Here is a 21,199-nt window from a genome sequence, read left to right as displayed (position 1 = left end):
TAGAAATACGTTTATAAATCGAGAAATAGATTTCTTGCCAAATGGAAATAAACTAGGTACAGTTGTGAGTTATATAGAAGGTGAGTCATCGCAGTTTACTCATTTAAGATCATCAATGTTAGCGTACGTTTCGATAAATCTATTATCGATGATATATAGAGTTTGTAAGTTTGCAGAGTCGCTACGGATTCGTTTTACATCAATAAAAAATATTCAGGATTGTTGAAAAAAATTAAATATCGATACTTGTGCATCGTGGGGTTCGTGGAGAATAAAAAAAGAAAGTGTACTTAATTATTCCGAATCCGCTGATGTTGAAGTTAAAGATATTTATTGTAAAAATATCAAACATTAAAACTATCGTCTGCACCATCGGTATACGATCAAATATCCAGACACAAGACAGATTATCTAAACGGACCTGGAGGTTCTTGTAAAACCACTCGAGAGATCGAACTATTTCTGAACTCAGATATGATCGTGCTAACACCTACACACATACTCGCACGAGAAATGAAACAACGAGGAGTACAATCATGTACTTATCACAGCTTCTTCCGATGGAAGGGCGATACATGGACCCCTGATCGAATGGGAGAAAAATACATTCCAAGGATTATAATCTGGGATGATATATGTACAGCATCATCAGAAACATTAAAAACATTTCTTGATTGGCTATTAACAAAAAAATACTGCTGTGATCACGGTCAACCACCACCGGTAGTTGGACCATCTCCACATGATTGGCTGAGAAATTATGTAGATTATTACGAAGAAATAAATGATCATTATAGAGCACTTGATGCAGAATTAAGTGAGTTAACAAAATCAATCAGGCTACAACCGAATAAAATTCAATGTGAAACTATGCGTAAAATAATTTCATTAACTTCAATGAACGACTTTCTGCAAACGTGGAGACCAAACGATTTGATAGTGGCAAGTAGAAAGATAGTCCGTGATACACTTCAGCAGCGGTTGTTTCAGTTACATAAAGACAAGTTTCCAACGTTGCCAGTTCCGTTATGTTATCGACCAGCAGATACACGGCGCCAAAATATTGACGTTGATATACCAGGACAGACCGAGAGACAAAATCTCGTTCTTAATGATATTGTTGCAGTTGACGTCAATGTTGTTGAAGATGCTCTAAAAACAAATAAATCTCCGTGGACGCTAGGATACGCGATGACGATTCACTCATCTCAAGGATTAACTATTACCGATACAGTTGTTTGGCTCATTGATGATCGTATCGAATGGTCAAACTTAGTTTATCTTGCAGTATCTAGAGTTAGAAAAATATCTCAACTGCGGAGAATCGTCATGGACTCGTCAGTGATCAATGATGATATTGACAAGGATATAATAAGAAAAAAATTAGCTGGTTATAAACAAAGTGACCAAAAAAAAACGCGACTTTAATCTTGACGTTGAATTTATTAACGCGCTGAAACAACAGCAGAATAATCATTGTGCAAGTTGTAACTGTGTAGTGTTATGAAGTACTCGAGTAATAATCCAAGACAATTTACTGTAGATAGAAAAAATAACAGTCTTGGTCATACACAAGAAAATACTATGTTTACCTGTCTTGAGTGTAATCGTAGTAGGGGTGCTAGTTAAGTGATTTGAGTGGTAATTGTGTGTCCTCGGGAACTATTTGTAATTTTTCACGTACAAATCCACGTAAGGAGCAGTTGAATCCAGTCTGTAGATTTCGGATCTACCCATGAATCTTGATCAGTCGCTCTTTTTTGTACCACCTTCAAGTTCACCAGGCTCATATAAATATCTTACAGTAACATTACCTAATACTGGCTGCGCTAAAAAATCACGCTGTTGTATTGGTATGTTATATTTTGTTGTTGTAATTGCATGAATGGGTTTCATGTTGGTTGTTCGAGTAATCTAGATATTTTACGCGGTTATCACACTTGGTAATCTTGCAACCCATTCGCGAGATCTCTTGTCTTGAATAAATTCCTTCGCGTACTGATATCCAAATAACCGCTCAGCAAGTGTTCGATTAAATCTTTCAACAATTGCCTGATCACGATGAATTGCGGTATGTCCTAGTCGTATTTTGACATTATGTTGCTTCATTAACGATGATACTGGACCAAGAAATTCCTTGCCAGGATCAACTTGCAATAGTTGTGGCCATCGTAGACCAACACGTTGATAAATTCGTTCAAACGCATCGGCTACTTCAGATGATGTTTTAGTTGATAATAGTTTTGCATCTTTATATCTACTTGCAACGTCAACTACAGTTAGCGCGTACTTGTATGTTATTTGACGTCTTTGGATTTTAACGGTATCATGTGGTAGAAATAATATACCAGCTTGATGAACTTCATTAGGAACACTAACATCAAAATGTGCAAAGCAAAATTCTTTCGGTGGTGGTAGATAAATTTGCCATATGGCCTTGTTGGATAACCACGCTTTAGCAGTAGAATACTTGACTTTTTCTGCATCAGCGAGTTTACTAATTGCTGCTTTACCCCTCCAGTATCATCTTGGAGAATAATAAATCTATTCCATTTATATATTACCAGCACCTAGCGCTAATTTACCTTTCATCGCGGATCTTATTAACCAGTTAGCAAATGATTTTCTAATATTTTTATTTTTTATAGAATTTAATGAATGAATCAACTTCACATCTGCAATATGTCTGTCTTGTAGGTTTTTGCTTTTATATGCTACATCACGAACATGACATGCTTTATCAATATCATTTATAGGATATTCACCTGGTTTTGGTTTATCCTGATTATCAGGCCTGATATCAGTCGAGTACCAGGACCGCAATAATTATATCCTGGAAGATGTTTTTCTCCTGGGTATTTAGCCCAGGGAGTGCCTGGGAACTTTGACATTAATTTAGCAATATCACCACCATCTTTCTAGGTAAAAAAGACAACTTTTGTTCTGTTACATACTGCACATTTTCCACCATATGCTATTCTCGCGTGTTTGTTGTAACCGTGGATAGATCATTAGTTGGGGTTTTAGTTCTACAGCGTAAACAATATAGATCCATATGTTTATATAATATGGTTATAACTGATTTTTCAGCGACTCGAAAACGAGAACCAGTCAAGCATCATCCTGCATTACCGAACTCGATTAGGATGATAATAATAGGACCATCTGGAAGTGGAAAGACTCAGTTGCTGCTTAATCTTATAATGAGATGACTAAAATGGGATAAGTTGTATTTGGTGGCACCATCAGTTGATGATCAACGATGTTATGATGTAAAGATTTTAATGAAAACGCAAGATTATTAGATAACGATGTTATCGAGTTTATAACCGATATTGATGAAGTACCGTCTGTAGATTACATAGACGGATTTATTAAAAATGTATTCGTGTATGATGATGTGATGCTAGACAAACAATCAAATCCAGCTAGGATATTTTCTCGAGGTAGACAGAAAAACACTGATGTGATTTATGTTACTCAACGATATGTACAAATACCAAAAGTGATCAGAAACAACTGTAATATTTTAGTTGTGTTTAATGGAGTTGATACACATACGTTGCGAAATATTCATCAAACTTGGTGTGGCGGTGACATGGATATAAATAAATTTAGAAACGTTTTTTCACGAGCGCAAGCTACTCCGCATGGATTTATAACAGTAAATTTACATGATTCTAGAACAAGATTTCGTGTAGGTCTTGATAAAATTTTGGGATACATTTACAGCAGCAGGGAAGGTGCCGTCTCAAATTCGTTCGTTTTTTGTAATGTACTCGCTATTGACGAGTTTACGGTCGGAGAAATAACGTGGACTAACCCCCAAAAGGGAAACCCTTTGAGGATCTCTCGGAGAGAACCCTCAGTGTAGTTAGTTATTTTGATTTTTAAAGTTATTAATCCCTTTTTAGGAAGGCTTATTTCGGTATTTGGACGGTTCTACACAATGGTCTGTTCACCTTCCCTGCTGCTAGAAGTTCAAAGTGTTTCCTGTCTGAGGGGAGGATTCACGTTGCTGACTACCTGCCAGAACTACTCAAGATCTGCGCCATCAGGGCCGAGTTTTAAATGTTCTCCTTAAAATCGACTTCATATGAATGACAGAGTGCATATTCATGTTTCTTTGAACTTTATTCCAACCACTGAAAGTTTGGTTTCCATCCATTACTGAATTTCGTTTGATATTTCAGTTGTTTAGATTTCTCGCATTTTATCACAGGGACATAATGTAGACTTAGATATCTAGATATCTGTTTATGCCATTTGAGCCTTTAAGTAATGACTAATCCAAATTTAAAAAACCGACAACAAAATCACCCCTACCAAAAGAATCCAAGTAATATTAATCGTTGATACTGCTTGAGCTCTTTAGTATTTTATGAATATTTAAATTACATATTGTGCATTACATTTGTCTGCGATTGAGGTTAGCGTTTTGGCTTACCTGACGTTGGATTTTGTATTTTAAGATATTTACTAAAAATTTAGTTCATAGCCTAACCTTGTTTATAAGTTTGTTATGTTCCAAAAAGTGAACTTGTTGACAATATTTTGGAATTTTCCACGAGTTTTTCAGAAATGCTTTTGCGGCATAGGTCAAGTTGGGATGTAAATAAATGACTAGGTAAAAAATTATTAATTCCTGTTTTAATATCATTTTGGGGAATCTACGTTCGCTTTATAGCTGTGTTTGGTTATAATTTTAGAGGAAATATTTAGTTAAATCATTCATTGGAATTACAACATGCTCACTGAATTCTTGGACTAAAACACTACTTTGGGATTATTTGAGGACCCATTGAAAGACATTCTGGATTATATATGAATACAGCAATACCTTAAAGACTATTAGAGTTCGTTTGGACCATTGTATATCTTTGGACTTGTAATAGAACATTTAGAATTGTTTGGGCTTTAATTCACAATAATGTGTCCCTTAAATGTTCGTTTTATATTCTAGGTAAATAAATTATTTATTGATTGTACTGCTTCTTTCTGTCTAACAAGTAATCCAAACAATCCATTCAAGCCTTTAATCCTTTCCTTATTACTACTGATTACACATAGTATAATCCAATGATTACTTTTTGGGGTCTTTTTTGTCAAATTGGGAATTAAAGTGTCAAGCTTCATGTGATCACAGAAGTCTTTACTTTAAAGTTGCTGCAAGAAAGCGAAGTGTGAAGAAAAGAAAAATGGAACAATTTGTGTTTGGAACCATTTAAATAACTTTGAGTACTCGGGATATTTTAACAAGCAATAGGAGGGATGTGAGGCATCCATGTATGGTGCTGAAGATTAATGCAAATTCTATACGCAATAGGAAGTACCGTACTTGCCAGCCTATAAGACGATACCTTTTGACCAGAAAAACTTAGCTTTGTCTTATACTCTGAATTTACTTATATAAGGATTATGTCATCCAAATCGCTTTATCATATTTTTCGTATGGAAAATAATTCTCCAAGAGTACGAAAAATAATGTGCAAAAATATATTTAATTTTTGGGAAGAGATCGTATATGAATAAGTATAGGATTCCATATTGAGTATTTTAAACAATTACATGATCGTCAGAATTAAAAATTAACGTAAAACAGATGTAATTGCGTTAAAGCAGCATGCACCAGCAATGTACATTGTTTGGAATGTACGTTGTTTAAATTAAATTACATACATGTGCGTTAGAATTTACAAGTTAGAATATGAATAACCATGCCAAAGATATATTCCAACACAAATTTCCTTTTCCTAATGATCAAATAATCCGTATGACCCACTGAGAGAGAGAGAGAGAGAGAGAGAGAGAGAGAATGACAAGCAGAGATGTCTTCATGATTGTAAATTTGTATTGTTCACTTACCTGATGACTGATTTTATTTGTGTACAAGTGCAGTACCATATTCCATTATCAAGTAATACCACTAGTTTAGCAATTCGTTCTAAGGTTTGTTTGCACGTCCAGTACTAAAAAATCACATGGTTTTGTGGTGGTAGTTACATACTAATGAAATATGCTATGGCTGTATTCAGTCATTCCAAGCTAACACCTGTTTGATGTCATGATTCTGCAGACCAGATCAGATTAGCGAGGCTACCAATAGGGAAATGAGACTATCCATAGGTATTATGAATACCATACCATATAGTTAAAGGAAATGCCAGGTGGTCACTATTGTAAATTTCTCAGCCAGTGACATTTTTAAACTTGCAGACGGAATCGAAACCAATTTTAAGTACATCTAGCATGAGCAAAGATATTTAAAAAAAACAATTGCCGCCTAAGTAAAGGAAGAGTACATGCACTTTAAACAAAATTTTAATTGTTGCTATGGCTGTATTCAGTCATTCCAAGCTAACACCTGTTTGATGTCATGATTCTGCAGACCAGATCAGATTAGCGAGGCTACCAATAGGGAAATGAGACTATCCATAGGTATTATGAATACCATACCATATAGTTAATCGAAACCAATTTTAAGTACATCTAGCATGAGCAAAGATATTTTAAAAAAACAATTGCCGCCTAAGTAAAGGAAGAGTACATGCACTTTAAACAAAATTTTAATTGTTGGGTTTGGAGAGGTTGTTATACTTGCAAAGAAAATGAGACAGCATGCAAAATGGTCATTCTTGGGATTTAGCCTAATGGAAACTATATTGTTGTAACTATTGTGAATATTTAAACCATGAATCAGTATGTATTTTCAGAGTTTACATTTACTGTTTCATTTATTAATGTTTTCTCTCTTTGACAGCCCGCTCTGGTGGCCTAGTGGTTAGAGCGTCCGCCTCAGATGCGGGAGGTCGTGGGGTCTCCAGCTGAGTCATATCAAAGACTTACAAAAATGGTACTAACAGGTGCCTCGCTTGGCACTTAGCATTAAGAGGTTAGTGTTAGGACTGGTCGGCCTGGTATCAGGATAATGTGACTGGGTGAGGTATCATGCTGCATGTCTGTGGCATGATGCCCCAGTGCTAGACATCACTATAAACTGTTACACTGCAGACATGATAACAAGATGACTGAAAAATTGTTAAAGCTATGTTAAAAAATCCAAATAAAAGTTTCAGCAACACGAGGGTAATAAGTTTAAAAGAAGAACAAAAAAAATCTATGAAGAGCAGAACTTTCTCATATATCGGACCATAATTTATTTTGATCATGAGGTGTAGAAAAGAAAAAATGCAATGGAATACATATGCATCATTCTCTCTGTATCTCTCTCTCCCTCCACCCCCACAAAAAGCATTTTAGTATTAATGATGCAATTTCCCTATTGCTGGTAATCTCAAATAGCAGATAGTGATACTTTCAATATTTATGAAACCGAAGTTATAAAATTTTAATTCCACACAGCATGGCAAGTTTTATCCTATCTGTGACTCAATAAATTTTCGGATCAGCATCATTATATGTAGCTAAAAGTACACAAGACATTGAAAATACTTCTTGTGAAACAAATTAGGTAATTTTAGTTACATTTAATGATCCTGACTGGAAAGGTTACTGAGTTACAGGTAGGATAAAATTTGCAATGCTGTGTGGAATGAAATGAAAAACACAATCAGAGGTGTTGATCTGGCTTCCTCTTATACTCAGCATCGACTTATATAAGGATGAAGGATGGAAAAATTGCTAAATTTCTTGATTCAGCTTAAACTCCGCATCGACTCATAGGCTGGCAAATACGGCATTGTAGCAACCGCTCTCATTGGGTCCAGTAACTCCTACACATCAGGAAATGCTGTCATAGTAGCATTAAACTTTCATACATTGTGAAGTGCTGTAGCCAACTGAGACATATTCATCAGGAAGTATTGTAACCCCTTCTAAAAATGAAGGGGATCTTCCCGTGAAGCAGCAGAGGTATGATCCTTTTTCTGGCCTGATAGGCTCAGTGACTTTCTGCCAAGACACAAACCTTGTTGAGCCACAAGACAGGTCATTCAAGTATCCCATGCTGCCCTTAAATGCCCCCATTTTCCAAAACTTTGGAGCATCGACTTACGTACCGGCTAATGTGGTACTACTCTCATCGGGTCAGGTAACTCCTGTACATCAGGAAGTGCCGTCATAGTAGCAGTCAACTTACATACACTGTGAAGTGCTGTATCCGACTGTAACATATACATCAGGTAGTGTTGTAACCCCATCTAAAATTAATGGGATCCTCCTGTGGTGAGGCAGAGGTGTGATTATTTTTTCTGGCCCTATAGGCTCAGTGACTTTCTGCCAAGACACAATCTTTGTTGGGAAAAAACAACGAATGGGGTAACCATCTATGCATATGCATTCCATTATTAAAATTGCTACAACTGACAACAGAAATTCCAAAAGACACATACCCCTCAACAGACATGTATAAAAAAAAGTCCTGGGAAAAGAAGGGAAATCTTCTGATTGTAGTAACTGGACCAAGGTATCAGACTGGAGGTGGGGATAATGTCCTTGAACTGAGGACTAGCATGAGGATAATAATGCAGTAACGGAAGGTAGTGTAATACTGCTAATAAAATGTAGATTATTGACTTCTGTTATAACTGTGTGGTACCAATAGAAATGCAACCAATCATCAAGTTTGATGATTCTAACACGTCTAGAACTCAAGAAATAAACTTAAAATACAAGATGTAACAAAATCCTGTTAAGTCTGAAGAATATATTATATTGACCTATATTGGTAAATGAAGTACTTATTGAGGTGCATTCTAACTTCAAGATTCTTGATGCTATGTATAACAGAATGTGTACAGGGTGATAAAAAAAACAGTGGGCATTAACTTAAATTTGACCAAGAATAAGGTTGTCTGCCTTAGCCTTCTCCTCACTGGATAGGTGCTATGAAGACCACTCCAGACTTCTGCCACGGACGGGAAGAAAGAATGGTGTTGTGTGTGTGTGTGTGTGTTTGTGTGTGTACAGATGCCAATAACACGGGTAGTAAACTAGCTCTCCTCTACTTCACAGAGGCAACCTAAGTGAAAACCACATGCTGATATGACCATCCATTCAAAAAGGGTAGTGATAAGATTTTTAAGATGGCCATCACGGGCAATATTTTGAATGTTCCTAAGTCACCCTATTCCTTCAGCCATGTTGGAAATAGTACGAAAGGTTGACTATAGATTTAGACCAATGGGTCCCAATGATCTAGACCTTTAGTCAATGTAATCAATTTTGAAAAGTTATTGAGCAGAATCCATTATCATGACCACGAATTTTGACCTTTGGACTGTGAAGTTTCTTTATTACCCAAATGCAAGCCATCCATGAAGTTTGATCAAGAACCATTCTCTCAAACACAAGTTACTCTGTAAGACTCATTTTAGACATTTTCCATACCCTAACTTTGGACATGATACAAGTTTTAAAACTAAAGTTCTTCTTCAAAGAGTGTCCCTCAAGGTTACTGACACTCTACTTGTTGAACAGAATTTCCAATAATACAAGATCATTTCCTCCTTTAACTGCAGAGTTTTTAAACCATCTCTGATATTCTTCCGCAATAACAAGACTTTCAAATCAGCTGCTGTGGAAGACATATTAACTGTCAGATAGGTATCATTTTGATTTAGCAACACGGTTTTGTCCGAAATCTTCATGTGAAAACTCCAAGTTGATACGACTGTCCATCTTGGAGGAATAATAATAATCGATTTTCCAGATGGCTGTTGTAGTGGTCATATTGGAAATCAGCTTGGCACCATTTCCATTCAGAACTAACTATACAGCATAAGAAGTATTTTGGTGAATGCATCACGCTAATATGACCAGACACCAAAAAGATTTCCAGGTGGCCATTGTGGCAGCCAGATTGGATATCAGATTTATATTAGTTTCATTTACAACCATCTTAAGAAGTCTTTTCAGTAAAAGCTCCATGCTGATATGGCCATTCATTCAGGAGAAGTAGAGAAGAGATTATCCTGATGGCCACTGTGGAGGCCATATTAGATATCAGAGTGGCACCATTTTCCTTTAGGAACAACTAGACATCACAAGAAATCTTCTGGTGAAACCCTTATGGTAAAATGACTTTTCATTCAGGAGGTAGAGCATTGACAAGATTTGCATGATGGCTGCTGCAAAGGCCTTATTAGACACCAGATTGGCATCAGTTTCATTTAGAATCAACTAGAAATCATAAGAAGTCTTCTGACGAAAACCCTATATGAATATGAATTTCTGTTCAGAAGTAGTAGCAACATATTGGATGTAAGTTCAGAACCATTTTGATTAGGACTACCCAGATATCGTAAGAAATCTACTGGTGAAAACTCCAAGTCAACACCGCTTTCCATTTAAATGGAGTAGCAAATAAGATTTTCAAGATGGCTACCATGCCACTGATAGTGGACACTAATTTCAACTTGGACAAACTAGACATCATAAAAAGTCTTTTAGTGTAAACACCATGTTAAGACCATCCATTCAACAAGAGTTTCAATAACAAGATCATCAGACTGCTCCGGTGGCCTAGTGGTTAGAGTGTCCACCTCGGATGCGGGAGGTTGTGGGTTCGATCCCTGGCTGAGTCATACCAAAGACTTGAAAAAATCGTTCTAACAGCTGCTTCGCTGGGTGTTCAGCATTAAGTTAGTGTTAGGACTGGTTGGCCTGGTGTCAGGATAATGTGACTGGGTGGGACATAATGCTACATGTCTGCAGCATGATGCCCCAGTGCAAGACATCACTATAAACTGCCACACTGCAGACATCATAGCGATATGAGTGAAAAATTGTTAAAGCTACATTAAAGATCCAAGTCACACACACACACACACACACACACACAAAGATCATCATAATATCCACTGTGGAAGCCATGTTGGACATCAGAATGGCAATATTTTTAGTTAGACTGAATAGACATTATGAGAAGTCTTTTGCTGAAAACCCTATGTCAACAGGATTTTGGATGTCCAAAATGGTACCATTTTCATTCTGGACTAAGTCTTGGGATGAAACAGTGTGTAAAGTTTAGGAGTAGTGATAGCAAACTTGTACTAATGGATGATGGATGTTGGACAGGTGAGAGACAACAGACCATCTTATACGCTCTCAATCATTATGCTCAGTAGAACTAAAAACTGTTTTTATTCCTTTTTAGTTACAGTGACTTTTACTTTTGACCTTCTGAATCCAAAACTGATTGGCTTCTTCCTTATCCCAAATGTAAATCATCACAAAGTTTGGTACATGTAATTTGATGGTGGTCAAATCCAGTTATTGTGCCAAAGCCATTTTATTCTTCAAGTCAGTGACATTGACCTTTGACCCCATAATAAGATTCTTCATCACTTCAAGTATAAACCATTTTTATGCTTTCAGTTAGTAAGCCTGACCTTTGACCTAAAATATATTGGTTTCTTCCTTACCCCAAGTGCAAGTCATCCAAAAGGTTTAGCAGCTGTAGGTAGTGGATGCATACATCACATTATGCATACACCATTTTATTCTTTCCTTCACTGTGACCTTGTAGTCTGACTTTTTGGCCCCAAAGTCAATAGGGTTCTTCCTTATTCCTAGTGCAACCCAGTTACAATTCTGGAAGCTGAAGATAATGAAGAGCCTGGAGTTATCAAGCATAAATCATATTTCTTTTGCTAGTTTCAGTGACTTTTATCTTTGATGTTTCTCACTCCAAGTGCAAGCTATCCAGAAAGTTTGGTAACCTTTGATGGCAGAGAACTTGAGTCATTGCATAAAACAATAATTGGTAAACAAGAAATGGATCGATAACATCAAAACACTTTCACTGACTGCAGGCATATCAAAATTGTTATGGGTGTTTACCTGTCAAAATATCCGCACATCCAAATTACTCACATCTTACATCTTAGTTGTAATGTACGAGTTGGCAGACAGGGTGGCGGTGCATCATTTTAATTTGTCATAAGTTTTACCAACTTACGAACTTTTACATATATACTGGACTGGTATGCCACTTCATTAATTTATTCTGGACTTCATCTTTTTTCAGATTAGAGTAATTACAATACAAGGTATGGGACATAGACTTTTCAGACTAGAGTAATTACAATACAAGGTATGGGACATGGAGATCTTTCAGACAACAGTATTTACAATACATGGTATGGGATATGGAAATTTGTCAGACTACAGTAATTACAATACATGGTATGGGACATGGAGATCCTTCAGACAACAGTAATTACAATGCAAGGTATGGGACATGGGATCTTTCTGACAACAGTAATTACAATACATGGTATGGGACATGGAGATCTTTCAGACAACAGTATTTACAATACATGGTATGAGACATAGAGGTTCCCCAGACTACATTAATTACAATACATGGTATGGGACATGGAGATTTTTCAGACTAGAGTATTTACAAATACATGTTATTTGACAAGGAGATTTTTCAGACTAAAGTAATTACAATACAAGGTGTGAGCCATGGAGATTTTTCTGACAACAGTAATTACAATACATGGTATGGGACATGGAGATTTTTCTGGCAACAGTAATTGCAATATATGGTATGGGACATGGAGATTTTTCTGGCAACAGTAATTGCAATATATGGTATGGGACAAGGTGAAAACTACTGACTCCAAGTATTATTAAAGCTTTATTTCAAAATCATATAGTGCATTTCACACATCTTTAAACTAGATAGAAACAGGTGAACCTCACAACACAAGAGACCCAGTTAAGACAGATAGCACTCATCTGATTTCATAACAGTTGAATATTTCACTATGCTGACGTATTTAGCATTTTAAGAGCACATACCTACGCAACCATCTCCAAACCTTGCTATCATGTAAATTTTATCCATTTTACTGGAGTCAGATACAAAATCTGTCCAAAGATAAGAGTATTTTTTCTTGCTCATAAATAAACTTATTCAAGATCTTGATGGTATAAAATAACCCAGCTTTATCAAAACTGAATGAGTTCAAGCTCACATTCTGATGGCATCTCATCAAATTAAAATGTGCAGATCCTGCTTTTACTTTAAAACTTATCAAAAACCATGACGATTAAAGATTATTTACTAAGCTGGAGGAAAACTGAATCAAACTTTACTTTTAAGAGTGGATACAAGTTCTGCCAATGCGATATAAGGTAACCTCATAAATAAACATAGATCCTACCCATAATCAAATCTGTCCTGGATCAACATATTTCATTTAAATATGATCAAATGGTCTGAGGCTCTCACCTCTATAGTTCACTCACATCTCTATCTACATGGGTTTGAATCTTGACTCAGCAAACACAAGTATGTGAAAAGGCTTTCCAGTAGCTTCAAATGGGTTGGTGGGTTATCTGGGGTCCTTCCAGATTCTTCCTCCATCAAACTGACTGGCCACCACTTTTCATGTTCCGAAAAATGGTGTTAAACCCACAAAATCAAACCTAAATGGAAACAGTGCTGTTACAGTCTGGACAAGCTCAGCTAAAACAAGATGCAAAAGCACCTCATTAATATGCACAGAACTTGCTCATAATGTACAGATGCAGGACCATACCAAAAGCACACTAGGCCTTATGGCCGTAATGCACAGATGCAGGGCCATACCAAAAGCACACTAGGCCTTATGGCCATAATGCACATATGAAGGGCCCTACCAAAAGCACACTAGGCCTTATGGCCATAATGCACAGATGCAGGGCCATACCAAAAGCATACTAGGCCTTATGGCCATAATGCACAGATGCAGGGCCATACCAAAAGCACACTAGGCCTTATGGCCGTAATGCACAGATGCAGGGCCATACCAAAAGCACACTAGGCCTTATGGCCGTAATGCACATATGCAGGGCCATACCAAAAGCACACTAGGCCTTATGGCCATAATGCACAGATGAAGGGCCCTACCAAAAGCACACTAGGCCTTATGGCCATAATGCACAGATGAAGGGCCCTACCAAAAGCACACTAGGCCTTATGGCCATAATGCACAGATGCAGGGCCATATCATACGCTCACTAGGCCTTATGGGCAGGCGAGCAAAAGCATACAGGAAACCCCAAAACAACACTGCATACCAAATAAAGTACAAGTCCAAAATTAATCTGTAAATGTGTTACAAATTGAAAATTGTTGTAATGACCTAGAACATTTCAAGGAGCTTCTGCTCATCTGTGCTAACAATGATTAAAAAACTTTAATTACAAAATAAATTTAAGATTTAATCATGTCATCTACATTAGAGTACAACTAGGCCAATCAAATTTAATTTATTCATTACCTCAAGAGGTATTTGCCAATCATGCTAAAAGATTTTTGTCAAAATGGCAAAAGACCAAAAAGTTCAACAATGTGTAACAGAATTGGAGAACTGCATCAGTGACCTGTAGGCATAATCACGTCCACTCTTCATGACCAAGTTAAGTGTGTACATAAGTGTCAAGTCATCTGCTCATGACCATGATAGTACACAATGGCCTTTAAGTGTCAAGTCATCTCTCATGACCCTCATCAAGTGTGTAAATGGCCTGTTAGTATAATGAAGTCATCTGCATACAGCCATCATAAAGTGTGTACAATAGCATGTGTCAAGTCATTTGCTCATGACCATGGTAGTATACAATGGCCTTTAAGTGTCATCAAGTCATTTGCTCATGACCATGATAGTATACAATGGCATTTAAGTGTCATCAAGTCATTTGCTCATGACCATGGTAGTATACAATGGCCTTTAAGTGTCATCAAGTCATTTGCTCATGACCATGACAGTATACAATGGCCTTTAAGTGTCATCAAGTCATTTGCTCATGACCATGATAGTATACTATGGCCTTTAAGTGTCATCAAGTCATTTGCTCATGACCATGATAGTATACAATGGCATTTAAGTGTCATCAAGTCATTTGCTCATGACCATGATAGTATACAATGGCCTTTAAGTGTCATCAAGTCATTTGCTCATGACCATGATAGTATACAATGGCATTTAAGTGTCATCAAGTCATTTGCTCATGACCATGATAGTATACAATGGCCTTTAAGTGTCATCACGTCATTTGCTCATGACTGATATAAAGTGTCTAACAGTTCATGCCTGTAAGTCAAATAGTTGTTGTTTTATCATGCGAAAATAGGTTTGAGACCGGCTTACAGATTGACAGACAGACTTAGGGACAGACAGCAGCAAAGTAATATATCTGATAGTATCATCACAGTGGAAGTATAAACAAAATTAAACAATGCAATTACAGTATTTACATTAAAATAATTTCTACTTATTTTAACAACAACAAAAAAAAACACAGAAAGTAATGTCATTAGAAATGTTAGTTGTTTTAGGACTCAGTCCTGGGAATCAGATTATCTGCACAAATTGTCAAGAGTCCTGATGCCAGACAAACAAATAGAGAAATTTTTATCTCCCTAGGACTGAGTCAATAATAATAATAATAATAATAATAATAATGAAAGAGGGTATCTCGATTAGTTAAATACAACTAACCTTCCTTAAGGCCCTCTAAAAAATGTTTATATACATATATCTCCATGCAAATGTTTCTCTCTCAAGAAAACAACTATCTAAGTAAGCACATTTACAAATACTTCTTATACTCCTTGTTGAGAAGTACAGTCTGTTGTTGCAATGGCACGTTACGTACAAAGCAAAGTTGGACCTAGCAGAATTGTGGAAATGTTCTGCACTGAAGTGTAAGAGCCTTTTCACTTTACATTCGCATTTTGCCTTTATTTTCTTTTTTTTTTTTTTTTTTTTCTCCTTTTTTTTTCTTTTTTCTTTTTATATCATTGAAGATTAGTTATTTGCATTTTTGTTCATTTTTTGGTCTCAGACCATTTGATAGAGAGATAAATAGGATTGTATAACAATTTTGTTGCATCTTGCTATCACAATTTATACATGTATAGGGTACTTGACCACTCTCCAAACTAGACAGATGACTGAAAAACACATATATGTTACATATCGTGATGTGCGACCTACCAAGTGAAATTAGCTCAGATTATAGGACTACAATGGAAGGCACACAAGAGAATATACCAAATCAGCCCAAGGGTGCAAGAATGTGTTCATACTTCAATACGCAAGTACTGGATGGACAGCTAACAGCTCACCACCCCCTGGGATGCCAGAACCTGGATTTTGGAATGGCACCTACAGTCCCCCAACAGTGAGAAATCCTTGCTGTCCTAAACACCATAACAGATACTGGGAGGATTGAGGGCCTACAGAACGCGGGGTATAACAAATATTGCTTATATCCTTGCCAGCACGATACCAAACTTCTAGAAGTAGGGGCCATAGATTTCAAAGGAGTGATAGTCCAAGTGAGGGAGTTCCCCCCCCCTTCACATGACAACTTGAAGCCAAATTGATTGAAGTCCATGTAGCGGGTCTACCATTGGAAATAGAAACAAAGGAAATAGTAAAAAAAGTAGAAAGTAAATTCCAGGCCAAAGTCAAAACAGATAAAATGGCTACAGTGTGGGGTTTTGGGCCCATCAAAACTGGAGTAAGGATTTTGCTAATGCCAAGAGAGGAGGCAAGGCAAGAAAAATACCCGTATTTTTCTATGTAATGGGTTTTCACCTAAAACCCTGGTACCGGGGAAGTGAAAACGACATAAAGTGCCCTATATGCATTCAGACAGGGCACGCCCTAAAAGACTGCAAGAGTATACAGGTACCCAAACAAACTGTACCAGCTTTGGTGACATATGCGAGCAAAGCAGTGCCGAACAACCAGGTGCCCCCAACGATGGGCAAAATTGGAAACTTGTTACTACAAGCAAGAACAGAAGGGATGCATGAAATACCAGAAATAGAAATACCACAGACAAATGCAGAGATGACAAAAGCCCAGTGGGAGAAGTTTCTTAGCCCTAATAAAACGGGAATAATGAAAACACCAGCCAAGGAGGTGATATACATGGCTAACAGATTTACCCCATTACAGGAGGAAGGGGAGTCGCTACAAGAAGAGGAGAGAGAAGGGGAAGAAGGCAAAAGGATTAACATGTCAGGATTGGCCCCCCTAACGTGTTCTACACCCCTCCCACATAAAAAAATAAAGAAAAGAAAAGTGAAATTTGCATCACCGACATCACGGGATGAAACATTTGAGGAAGCACATGATGACAAACCACAAAGAAAGAAAGATGGAAAAACAATGATAAAAAAGCAGAAAGAACAAGAAGTAATGGATACCGAAAGTGATGAGGGAAACACGGAAAATGAGAGTGAGGACGACAGTGATAACGAGGGATTTGAAACCAGCTGAGACATAACACGGAAACACAATTGGAAAGAGACACGGAGACTGAAATGGACACTGGAAATATGACAGACCCAACAACCAATACTGATAATTCCAAGACACCGACTGACAATACTTTGAAGGGGGGGGGGACCAGCTCCCCCCTCCAATACTTAGAATTATTTTAAAATAACTTACTGATTTTTAATATTATCATATTTTAACACTACTTCTCCAATCACAAATATATGCAACCAAAAGCGACAACCTGGACAACAGGGAAAAATGGAGGGAAAAGACTTCCGTGTTTTGTCTATAAATGTTAATGGGGTTAATAAGGAAAAAATATTAAACTTAAGTAAAATAACAAATTATGACATAATATTTATACAAGAATCACATAATGGATTCACAAGAGAACTAACAACATTTTGTGAAGAAAAAATGAATGGAATTTTACTTTTAAATAACTACACAGGAAAAGATGGGGGGGGTAGCAGTAATAATTAAAAATAAAATAGGATGTAAATGGGAAAGGAAGGAAGAAATTTTCTTTAAAGGGAGACTTTTACACAAAGTAGTTGGAGATATTCATTTAGTTAACATATACTTTCCGGCAAATAAATACCAAAAGCAACAATTTATAGAAAAATTGTCAAAATATCTAGAGAAATATACAATGGAAAATCTTATACTGGGTGGGTGATTTTAACTGGGTGGGTGACTCAATAGATAGGAGGGGTCCTTTAACAACAATGATCTTAGATTTAAACCTGAAATGGAATACTTTTTTAAATCTCATAAACTAACAGACATTTACAGAAAAATGAATATGCTGAGAAAAGAATTCACGTATGAATATAAAATAGGTAAAGGAAGTAGACTTGATAAATTTTTGGGAACCAATTTTGATAAAAATATAATTATATAGATATGCAGGAATTATAGATTTCAAAATATCAGATCACAGCCTGATCTTTTTAGACTTAGAAATAAAACATAAAAATAGATGGGGTAAAGGGGAATGGAAGCTTAACTGTAAAGTCCTAGACAAACCAGAATTCATCACAGAAATTAAAGAAGAAATAAAAGAATTTGTAAATAAAGGAAATAGGGACATCATCAAAGAATGGGATAATCTAAAGAAAATTTTCACAAAAAAAGCATTAATCTATTCAAAAATGAGATCATACAGACTTAAAATGGATAAAAAACATAATTTTAGATTTAATTAAAACTAATTTAACCGCAGAAATAGAGGAAAATTTAAAAAGGAAATTAAGCAAAATATTTGAAGATAAAAAAAAGGAAAAGAAATTAAAGCAGGCAAATTTACACAAGTATATAAAAAAGCAGAAGGCTTATATAAAAGAGAAGAGTTAAGGGGGGGGAGAAAACTCTAGATTGTCTCAAAATAGGGGATAATGAAAAAATTTCAGACAAAAGGGAAATTCTAAATTATATAAAGGAATATTATTGTGGATTATATCAATCTCAAGTAACAGAAGATAATGTGATAGATGATTATTTAAAAGAAATAGAATGCGAGATGATATCATCAGAATGTAAAGACTTGGTGATGATTTCATCTTGACAAATGAAATAACAAGTGTCATTAAAAATTTAGCAACAGGGAAATCGCCAGGTAGAGATGGACTCACCGCAGAATTCTATATTAAATTCTGTAGTGAGTTGTTGCCTATACTAGAATGGTTGTACAATAATATATTATTAAAAATGATAAGATGACCAGCAGTATGAGGGAGGGAATAATTACCTTAATATACAAAAGGAAGGGGGATAGGGAAGATTTAAAAAATTGGAGGCCCATCTCCCTCCTTAATACAGACTATAAAATTCTAAGTAAGATATTAGCAGAACATGTAAAAAAAGGCATGGGTAAAATCATTAATATAAATCAGACGTGTGGAGCTAAAGGGCGAGATATTCAAAACAATATTATATTAGTATTAAAACAATTATTGATTTTATAAATATTTCTGGTCAGAAAGGTGCTATGGTACTTCTCGACCAGGAAAAAGCTTTTGACAGATTAGAGCATAACTATAAACAAAAGGTTTTTAAAAGATTTGGATTTGGAACTAACTTCCAAAAATGGACCAAAATCCTGTACAATGGAATAACTTCAAGTGTACAGGTAATTGGCGCCAGTACAGGAAAATTTGAAATCCAAAGATCGGTGAGGCAAAGCTGCCCCCATCTATGCTACTATACGTAATAGCAATAGAAATTCTAAGTATAAAAATACGACTAAATAAACAGATTGAGGGCATCAAAGTTCCAAATAGAAGAGAAGAAGTAAAAATGCTTCAACATGCACAAACTTCATTAGGGATTCCAATTCCTTCAAACACCTTATAAAGGAATTAGAAAACTTTGGTTAGGTGTCAGGATCCCGAATAAACCATGAAAAAACAGATTCTAAAAATAGGAAACTGGAGGGGAAATCACTCTGGGTAACCCCCACAACAAATCATGGAAAAGGTCAAAGCTTTAGGAATATACTTTGGCCAAAATGAAGAATGCATCAACTCTGTTTTCTTAAAAGTTCTATATGCGTACACATCAGCATTTATTTACACTGTAAAGTCTCAATATTTTCTAAAATTTGCAATACTGCTGAAGTTAGATGTTGACCAGAACATCAAAGTTTGGAATGTTCCCACACAGGACTACCATGTTACTACCTTCATCAGTTGGGGATGATGGCTGTACAGGTTTTGTGTCTGGAATCTGATGGTGGCGAGTGACTCCCAGCTCTTCTGGTTGTGCAATATTGTGTCCCATCTCTGTCATACAACTCTCCATCTTATTGGTTTCCATGGCAACTGATGCTGGTGATTGTCTGTAGGCACTGCATGAACTTTTCACATCCATGGGTGGTGGGTTGCTGGCTTCTGTTTCCTTTGGCACCCCGATTCTTGTTTTTGAGTAGGGGTTCAGTTTTTCCCGCAATCTCTGTTTCAGCAAGCGGTCCTTTATTGGGCCTGGCTCATTGTCTGGCAGGCTGTTGACTGATTTTGGCAAGGAGGGTCGACTGACTGGCACCTCTGCCATCTTAGGGGTATAATCGGATGAGCTGCAACTTTGCTGTGTTACCAGCTGACCATTATCTGTTATAAACTGTGGATTACTGGGGTTGTGCTTGCCCCTGGTGATCCTTCTTTTGCGGGCCAAGACATCCGGTCTGCTGGCTACAGGTTGGCTCATTATTATCTGGTCCACCTCTTTCTCTCTGTCTAAAATGTGATAAAAGATCATATCTGTAAATTAGACATAAAAAATAACACCAAAGCTATTCCTGCAATCGATTATATGCTGTGCTAAATTAATTTACCCCCTCTCTTTATATATATATATATATATATATATATATATATATATATATATATATATATATATATATATATATATATACATATACACACATATATATATACATAAATACACACACACACACACAAACATAACATGCATTTACAATGTTCTGCATGAAGAGCTGTTAAAGCTCAATGTCTGAAAGTTGGGAGCTTTATCTGTAAATGGTACTATAAAAATATTCAATGGTTATGGCACAATAAAAATATAAAATATAGTGGATATAATATTATAAAAATGTAAAATATAAAGTGATAACACTATAGATGCATGCGCTACTCATACAGAGTTCATGAATATATTTTTCCTTTAATAACATGTTAATGTCGACCAAAAAACTGAATAAATGATAACAGTACAAGGTTAATTTCTTTCATTTTATTATCAAATAAGCATTTTATTTATCTATTTTATTGTAACATGCGATGTGTCCAGTTGCAGTGGGTGGGGGGCGGCGCAAATCGAACACAATTTATTTCATTTCCTAAGTCTTGGGACACATGATGTAGGTTTCAAATAATTCATCGTAAGTTCTGGGACAGGAAACAAAAATTTGTTTCGTGTCCCAACAT

General features: G+C 36.3%; 1 protein-coding gene across 1 annotated transcript in view; it reads right to left on the bottom strand.

Annotated features, from left to right (window-relative positions):
- Nucleotides 1-12,594: 12,594 nt before the first annotated feature.
- Nucleotides 12,595-21,199, bottom strand: part of LOC149776603 (uncharacterized) — a 60,826-nt gene continuing 52,221 nt past the window's right edge. The window contains exon 10 of the mRNA XM_089941094.1: nucleotides 12,595-20,488. Within this exon, the coding sequence (XP_089797220.1) occupies nucleotides 19,875-20,488 (614 nt within the window). The 3' untranslated portion in view covers nucleotides 12,595-19,874. The remainder of the gene's footprint in view (nucleotides 20,489-21,199) is intronic.

The sequence above is a fragment of the Sinohyriopsis cumingii genome, chromosome 18 (genome assembly GCF_028554795.1).
Source record: "Sinohyriopsis cumingii isolate HCF-2022 chromosome 18, ASM2855479v2, whole genome shotgun sequence".
In the NCBI taxonomy this organism is placed as follows: Eukaryota; Metazoa; Mollusca; class Bivalvia; order Unionida; family Unionidae; genus Sinohyriopsis; species Sinohyriopsis cumingii.
The sequence above is the reverse complement of the archived record's forward strand: the minus strand, read 5'-3'. Positions and strand labels throughout refer to the sequence as shown.